Genomic DNA, 9,074 nt, shown 5'->3' with positions numbered 1-9,074 from the left:
GTGGCCAAATATACCCCTTCAGTTTATGAATTTATTCATCAATATCAGTGAGATATTGATATTCTACCTCATGCATGTGTTTTCCTTATGAAATCATGGGAAAACAAGCTAAAGACTGAATATCTGAATGGCATTATAGGACAAGCGGTAATGGTTCTAAACTAAAGGAGGGTCAATTTAGAGTAGATACGAGATTTTACAGTGATAGTTTCCCTATCAAGCAGGATTTCCTAGACCTCTACCACTGACTTCTACTGCTCACATTGTGGATTTTTCTCAGAGGTCAGATCTAAGGTTTATTATGTTTAATGGTTTTTATTTTGTCTATTTTCCTCTTGCTTCACTCTGTTTTAAGATAGCTTCTTAAGTTCAGGGTTAGTTTTCCTCGAGATTCTGCCAAATCTTTGCATTATCTCTTATATATTCTCATCAATATAAAGACATATAGTTTTTGTTTCTTCTGATATGTAGAAAAAACATCCTACAGACACAAGTGGGTTTCACACTGTCTGTGTACATCTGTGGCATTTGCTTCTATAAGATGTCTTAGGAGCCAGAGGGCAATAACCAACATTATTTGGTAATATTATCATATATGAAGGTTTTCTTTATGTCTTGGTGTCAGATGTGATCACCACCATTAAATCAGCCCTTATGAGATTGATTTAATGAGGAAGCAGGGAGCAGGGACAGAAATGGAGACAAGTGTTGGTGGGTTTAGTGCTCCATTCCAAAAAAACAATTCTCACTATGGATGATGCTTGAGCAGGACACTGATGTGACAGCACTGAACACATTAATGGGATTTTTTTTTTAACACAAGGAAGCAAAGATGAAAGAAATGCTGCAAATTCAAGATATCTTGAATAAAGAAGTTCAAAGGGGCGCTGATCCAAGTAACACACACCTTTATGCTACTTACAGTCCCTGCTTCAATGCAAGGTGGAATCTTCTGTCTATAGGAAACAGTGGTGCCCTTGCACCACCACACACTCGTTTGCACAGTTTCAGCACATCAAATTTATACTCAGGATCCACTAAAATAAACTACTTTGTTCAGGCTTGACTTTGCAACAGTTCTGCATCTTGCTCACATAATACATTATGCCATGAACTATATGGAACAGAGATTAATGGATTTGGGGGTTTTGTTTGTGGTTGTTTTTTTTCCCCTACAGAAATGGATCTACTAACTGCAATCATTTTCCTGGCTGCTCTGCTACACCAGTGTGATGGACAGGTAGGAATATTCATCTATGAAAAACAGCCATATCTGAGCCCATTGTGTAGGTATCTGACCTGGTGTAGTCTGGTCTAGTGATCTCTAGGTATTTACAGTTCAGGGGTGAAATTATTGTTAACAGGTTAATATAACACATTAAAGATGAGCTCTTATTTTTGTAGGTTTGTATTATTATTATTATTATTATTATTATTATTATTGTTATTGTTATTGTTATTGTTATTGTTATTGTTATTATATTGGTTGAGCAACCTGGTTTAGTGGAAGGTGTCCCTGTCCATGACAAGGGGTTTGGAGCTACTGAATCTTTAAGGCACCTTCCAAACCAAACTGCTCTGTGATTCTGCCTATCAAAATACTCTTCCCTATATGAGATTAATTTTAAAAACACATATTCCACAAATATACCATGTAGCTAAGAACCAGAAATCTGATTTTTAAACCTTTTAGAGAGAATTAACCTTGTAAAATGTAGAGATCTACTATGTAGGGATTTGAATGTGAGCTATTTATCAAGATCTTATTATTGAATTAAAAGAAATAAGTACTTCAGGGACAAAATAATCCCTTTCTTCAGTAAATCTCAGGGGAAATATGCCCTAAGTTTTTACCTGAATATAGTAGCAGTCTAAAATAACTGGCTGAATTGTTATTTCTACCACTGCAAAAGTCTTAAATTAAACAAGATGTACTACACTTCTTCTTAGGGTAGGTTCAGTTGCCCAAATGTGTCTCAGTGCAGTTTGAGACTCTCCAGGGTCCCTGAGCCACTCACAGGTGGCTGTACAGTGAGCTACACCTTTCCTGAACAGCATTCTGAGCATATCTAAGGCTCTCTGGACCCTGCAGATGGCATTAGATGCCATTTTAAGCCACTGACTACGTTCTTTAAAACCTAGAGTTGAGCTCTGAAGGCAAAGCAGTGGGATCCATTCATAATATTTGGCAATTTCAAAATTTAGTCTCATTTTAGGTTTTTCTCATTGGCCATAAATGTAAACTGAGATGACTTTTGGATATTTACATCTATTCTATGAATATTCTATGCATATCTAGAATTAAATAAGACAAACCAGTAACTAGAACCAGTGGCAGAACCCATCTCACTGACTTCAGCACCAAAGTATTAGTTGCTCAGATCTCTGTCAGTCTCACTACTAATGGAGAAAGAGGTACTTAAGAAAATGTTTTTTCCAGTTCTATAATCAAGTGCATATGTTATAGGCTGAGCTTCTTGTGCCCACTGATAACGACAGTGAAGGTGTCTATCTTAGGCCGAGATGCCTCAGGTTTAGATATTAAGCAGGAAGAACCTTTTCCTGAGGGATGTTTTAGTCTGAAAACTGCATTGGAAGGATTGCAGCACCTTTTCTGTGCAAGGATTGATGCCCTGACAACGTTGTTTAGGAGACAACCCGAGTCATTCATTGCTCTCTTGACCTTCAGAAGGTCTGCAAACAGCCCTGAGTTCTAATGCAGCTTCACATACTTACAAAGCTCACATACTTACAAAGCTCACAACACACAAGACCTAGAGGCTTTTTTCAGTGCTTTTTTCAGGTCTAAGTCAGCCTTGAGATTTGGTTCCAGAGCTGAGTTTTCTCCATGTTTGATTTGGAGAAATCTGAAGGCAGAATTCCTATCTACAAATCTCATTCAAGGTCACATCTCTGAATGAAAGGTGCAGTTCAAATCAAGGGGGGAAGAAAAAAAATATTGTAATAATAGAAGAACAAATAAAAGAATTTTGAGAATTTCAAAGAAACTTTGTACTGAGGAGAAGCTCATAATTTGTCTTGTTTATTAGGCTTCTGTTAACTGGGACCTTGTTATTGTTTTCCAGAATTTTCCATATAAAGGAGCGAAAATTTTCTCCTTTCCTCATTCTAAGCCTAAAAACCAAAAAGAGATCCTTGATCAGCACAATGAAATACGTAGATCTGTATTTCCCACGGCCAGGAACATGTTGAAGATGGTAAGCCATGCATTACAACTTGCCTGCTTTTCCCTTCAAAGAGAGGATAGAGAAACCCCAGTAGCAAAGCAGGCTGAGGGATGAAGGGATTGAGAGCAGCCCTGAAAAGGACTTGGGGGTGTTGATGGATGAGAAACTCAACATGAGCCAGAAACACCAACGTGCAGCCCAGAAAACAAACTGTGTCCTGGGCTCCTCCCCAGCAGTGTGGGCAGAAGGGAAGAGGAGGGGATTCTGCCCTTCTGCCCCCACAGATGAGACCCCACCTGCAGAGCTGACTCCAGCTCTGGGGTTCCCAACATCAGAAGGACATGGAACTGCTAGAATGAGTCCAGGGAAGACCAAAAAATCTGTCAGAGGGCTGGAGCACCTCTGCTATGCAGACAGACTGAGAGAACTGGGACTGTTCAGCCTGGAGAAGAGAATGCTCTGGGGAGACCTTAGAGCCCCTTCCAGTACCTAAAGGGTGTCTGTAAGAAAGATGAGGGAAAATATTTTATCAGGCCCTCTTGCAATAGCACAAGGGGTAATGGTGTTCAGTTAAAAGAGGGTTAATTTACATTAGATATAGGAAGAAGATTTTTTAAAAGGGTGGTGAAACACTGGCAGAGATTGCCAAGGGAAGCTGTGGCTGCCCCATCCCTGGAAGTGTTCAAGGACAGGTCGGATGGAGCATCAGCCTGGTCTAGTTGAAGGTGTCCCTGCTCATTGCAGAGGGATTGGACTATATGACCTTCAAGGTCCATTCCAACCCAAACTATCTATGATTCTGTAATTCTAAAAAGCAAAACACAAGCCCTGGATGAAGCGAAGAGCATGTGAAGCAAAGGAGGAGCAGGAATCCAAGCAGCAGCTTCTGAATCACACACTGTCAGGGGGGAGATAAAAGACCTAGACCTATATAACCATTTGTCCTCACCTGAGTTTGTCTTGCCCATCATTTCTCCAATCCCTTTCACTCCTGATATTTTTTGTTATCCCTATTCCATGAGCAGGTTGGTGCTTTGTAGTTAAGCCTGCACAGTGAGACTTGCAAACATTCCCCAGGTTCAAAGCTCAGATGGTGCCTCTCACTCCATCTCAGCTGCACCTGGACTGAAAATCAGTTCTAATTCTACTAACAGTTCTAAAATACTGTTTAGTGCACTGAAGCCTGCAATATTCACTCAGACACAAGTCTGACAGAAAGCAATAGTATGTTATAAAAATCCTATTAATCAGGAGCATCTGGAGATCAAGGGCTGTCTGATATAACTGTGCAGAGTTACCTACTCTGGAATCTTTAAGAGTAGAGTAGAAAAAATGTGGTTCCTGTGCCCCAGGAGTGTAAACTGGCATGACTCCTTCTCTTTCTGTTGAGGACTATTTGAACATTCAGTGTACAACACCCAAACCATTCCCCATTTTTTTTATTTCTCATGGACAACATTAACCTATTTGTGACCTGGATACTTCTTCCTTTGTGTCTTTCAGGTGTGGAGTGATAAAGCTGCCAAAAGTGCTCAGAAGTGGGCAAATAAGTGTCAGATGAGAATCAGTCCAAGGGAGCAGAGAACCCTTAATGGTATTGACGAGGATGGAACCTGAACTGATGGGTTAATGTTTGCAGATGACCCCTGGGAGTGTGAAATGGAAATAAGGATAACTTTTAATCTGTTGTAGAAGAGCTTTAGGATTATTAGAATAGCTATTATTATTAGAATACCTTTTTAGGACCTGGTCTAGTAAAAGGCATCCCTACACATGGCAGGGAGATTGGAACTAGATGATCTTTAGGTCCCTTACAACTCAAAAAATTCTATGATTCTATGATTATTAAACACAAAACCATCATCTTTGTCAGATAAATACCCTGAAAGACAATTTGTTGGAACTGGAGAGAGAGAGAGTGTACTTGCCCTGTATTTGTACCTTTCAAGTGTCGACTTTGTCTCCTGTTGGAAACAAGACAATGCCACAGATGACTGTTGGTGTGACTAAGTATAGACATTTTTGTGTAATGTTTTGTTGTCTATCTGTGAGTGAAAGTTCATCAAAATCAGAGTTACATTTCCTGCAGCTTTCAGAGGATGAGGTCCTCTTCTTAAAATCACAAGGCAAAGGGATTGGCATCCTAGACTTTTTTCTTTTTAACACTAAAACTCCAACCCCTCTGTCCCACCTCCCACCTCACAGCTCGCTTGTCTCCTAAGGAATAAAACTGAATTACTTCTACCACAGGTGTCACCTGTGGTGAGAATGTGCTGCTATCATCTTACCCAAGAACGTGGCCTGAAACAATCCAAACATGGTACAGTCAGTCCTCCAATTTCAAATATGGATACGGACCAACCTCCAAAAATGTCAACATCGAGAGCTACACTCAGGTAAGGAGAACTGAAACACAATGCAGTGATACACCAAAATTATAGCAGTACACTTAAGGCAGCTGGGAGTTATTTATAATTATTTTTAAAAATTATCAGTGTCATCAAGCTACTGTCTATCACTTACATTCTGATCCAAAGATGAATGATAAATCAAAATTCTTTTCCATCTAATTATGAGGAAATGGAACCAGTATTTTTTAAGAGTTGTCCATAAGAGAAACACTATCCAGTAGAAATACCTTTAATTTAGAAATACCTTTAATTTAGAAATATCTTTAATTTAGAAACACCTTTAAATTAATAGCTTTAATTTAGTAATAAATATTTTTCTATATATGGATTAAATTCCCGATTAAGAAATGTCAAAGCAAAATATCTAGGATGAAAGTATTTGACTATAAAGTTAAGTCTCCTTCCAGAAAATGTGTTCAAAAACACTTGGAGGAGATGATAAACTCATTTTTCTATGTATTCTTTCTGACTACTACACTGTAAACTTAAAAGCTGAATAGAAAAAAAAAAAATTAAAGAAAAAATACCTTCAGTTATTTCGTGAGCTTTTTGTTGAGAATTCAGTAAAGATGACTGAAATAATGTGCTTATTTTTTATTCCACAGCTAATCTGGTACAACAGTTACCAGGTGGGATGTGCAGTCTCCTACTGCCCTACGAACTCCTACAAGTACTTTTACGTTTGCCAATACTGCCCTGCGTACGTACTGCCTGCTTACTCACTATGGATATGGATAACTATGGATTATGGATATGTTTCCAAAACCCCCTGTGCCCCACTGGCCGTGTGTAGGATAAAATAAGTGCAGTCTACTTTGACCTTTTATAATTTTAAAAATACTAATTTGAGTTGTGGTCTTAAGAGCAGGTTGAACAGCAATATTTATATTATTTCACATTGAAACAGTTATCAGGGAAATTTCAGCAGATGAACAAAGGTGTATCTCTGGCAGAATCAGGCATAAACCATGCTATAATTTGGACCACAAAGCAGAAAATCACATGCAAAGTGAAAACCAACAGCAAATGAATATTCAGAGGTAAATAGCCCATCTCAATCAGCTGGTGTCAGAAAGGATCTGCTGAGGTTATTGAGCAACCTGGTCTAGTGGAAGGTGTCCCTGTCGGGGGGTTGGAACAAGGTGATCTTCAAGGTCTCTCCCAACCCAAATAATTCTATGATTCTGTGACTCTGTGATTGCCTTTTAAGACCCAATCACTTGCAAACCGTTAGAAAAACAGAGCTAGATAGCACATAATTTTTTAAAGGATAATGTTATACAAATAATCAGCTAATTTTTTTTCTTTAAAACTTATTGCCCCACTCATTTAAAACCAAATTGATTGTATTCTATGAATATCTGCAACTAAAACATGACTGCCCCCAAAAATACTTTTATCCAAAAACTTCTGGATGCCTTTCACTGTGATAATTCCTGTTAATTGCCCAGAGCTTCATGTTAATCTTGTCATGTCTTGTATTTCTTTCAAATTTCAGAGGAAATAACGCAATGCAAATAGCTACACCTTACAGAAGTGGACCAAAATGTGCAGACTGTCCGGGCCACTGTGACAAAGGGCTTTGCAGTAAGTGACTCCATTCTCCTCCTGAAAACAAGCATTGCATTACCTCAGATAGTGATGTTGATCCTGTGTAGCATTTTACTTTTGCACAGTTATTTCTTGCTTATCTGGATGAAAAATCCTGGAGCTGCCCCTTGAGCAGGGGGAGGTTGTACCAGATGACCTCCAGAGGTCCCTTCCAATCTCAACCAGGTGGTTGATCCCCACCTTTCCACCTGCATTCCCTTTCTATAACATCCAAGCAATTCTAACAGCAGAGGAAAAGTGCAAAGATTGTACAGAGAAGAAAAACTCGAATCTTATGGAAAATGCAGAAGTATCAATTCAAAATGTGGTGTTAAATTAACATTTCACATGTTTGTTTCTCTCTCTTTTATTTTAGCCAATCCTTGCAAGCATCAAGACCTCCTTGGAAACTGCAGGAACCTGAAAACTTTGTTTGGCTGTGGCCACTCATTGGTGAAGCAGAAGTGTCCTGCAACCTGCAAATGCACCACTCAAATCATATAAAGTCCTGGTGGATTTCATTACAGCTGCTGTGAGACTCATAAAAAAAGCATAGAACTCACTGTAAAGCATATTCACTCTCAGTGCATCTGCTCAGACTGAACCTATAGGTAACAATTTTATCTGGAATCTGACCTAATTTAATCCTAAATTAGACTAGTACCCCAAAATAAGTTCTGATACTATTTTAGGCTTTGTAAAAATTATGCTTAAGCTACTGATGTGTTATTTGTGGCTTTCCTTGGAGTGGATCTGCCACTGATTAATTTCTTTTTAATGGGAAAAACACTTTTAAAACACTTTAGGGGGGTTTTGCATAATATGTTAAATACCACTACACTTTCTTCTGTTACCTTTTTGTTGATTGTCAATGTAAAGTATTCCTGCTAAACAAACACATGATTTACCACTGGTTCACAAACAGAGCTTTTAATCAAAGTTATTTAAAAATCAAGGTGTTTTTTTTTTTAATTTGGAAAATTCTTGATGGATATTTTGAGCAAAGAGGGATGTAATTTTGGTACAGGCAAAACAGGAGGCACACATTGAATCTGACAACTTTTACTCTGTGGCCTAAACACAAACTTTCTGATAAATCTGTTTGTGCAGGTCATAAATGGCTCCTCCCTACTAATCTTCTTCCTTACACTTTTCCAAAGTGATACATCCTGGTGCCATTCAGGATGCACTAGGGTGCCCCACAGGCCCTGCAACTCCTCCTCAGGATTGCTGCTGGCCTCCCACAGCTCTCCAGTCACATATACCAGCCCCGAGCTGGGTAGATCCCGCTTGCCACCTTCCCTTCCTATTTTAGACAGATAAAAATCATTTTCTCCTTAGGACTGCAATTCTGGTTCAAGACACAGGAGGGTGAGCCATGCCCAGACATTGATCTGCTTCACTTTTTCATTTTGCTGCCTGTATAAAGGATTTCTCCTTCCTTTAGATAATAAATTTCTAGGCCTATCGTGGTCTGATTTTAACACTTGCTTGCACAGAATTTCTTAGTTAATATTGGCTGAATAAATAATCACTATATATAGAAACAGTTTGGGAGTGGTTTCTTCTCCTCTATTGTTTCATCCTGTCTCTGTTGGTCAGATTACTATCATATTAAAACAACTGCTAGCATCATATTAAGGTTTCCAGCATATCAGTGACTAATTTTGGTAGGCTTGATTTTCTACCTGCCTGAAGCTCAGTTTCACCATCAAGACTATTTGCCACAATGCAGGGCTCCAAAAAAATCTGGAGAGGGACTTTTTACAAGGGCATGGAGTGACAGGACAAGGGGGAATGGCTTCACACTGACGGAGGGCAGGGTTATATTACATAACAGGAAAATATTCTGAACTCTGAGGGTGGTGAGGGCCTGGAACAGGTT

At 39.0% G+C, this 9,074-nt stretch overlaps 1 protein-coding gene across 1 annotated transcript; it reads left to right on the top strand.

Moving 5' to 3' along the window:
- The first annotated feature begins 1,180 nt into the window (after positions 1–1,180).
- LOC114067069 (cysteine-rich venom protein-like) lies at positions 1,181–7,834 on the top strand. The gene is made up of 7 exons (XM_027902255.1): positions 1,181–1,240; positions 3,087–3,218; positions 4,692–4,782; positions 5,439–5,584; positions 6,205–6,299; positions 7,098–7,186; positions 7,566–7,834. The coding sequence occupies exons 1-7, from the start codon at positions 1,181–1,183 to the stop codon at positions 7,691–7,693; spliced, it is 741 nt and encodes a 246-aa protein (XP_027758056.1). The 3' UTR covers positions 7,694–7,834.
- The last annotated feature ends 1,240 nt before the right edge of the window (positions 7,835–9,074 follow it).

The sequence above is a fragment of the Empidonax traillii genome, unplaced genomic scaffold, assembly GCF_003031625.1.
Source record: "Empidonax traillii isolate 1590-97213 ecotype Southwest subspecies unplaced genomic scaffold, ASM303162v1 scaffold856:size409766, whole genome shotgun sequence".
In the NCBI taxonomy this organism is placed as follows: domain Eukaryota; kingdom Metazoa; phylum Chordata; class Aves; order Passeriformes; family Tyrannidae; genus Empidonax; species Empidonax traillii.
The sequence above is the reverse complement of the archived record's forward strand: the minus strand, read 5'-3'. Positions and strand labels throughout refer to the sequence as shown.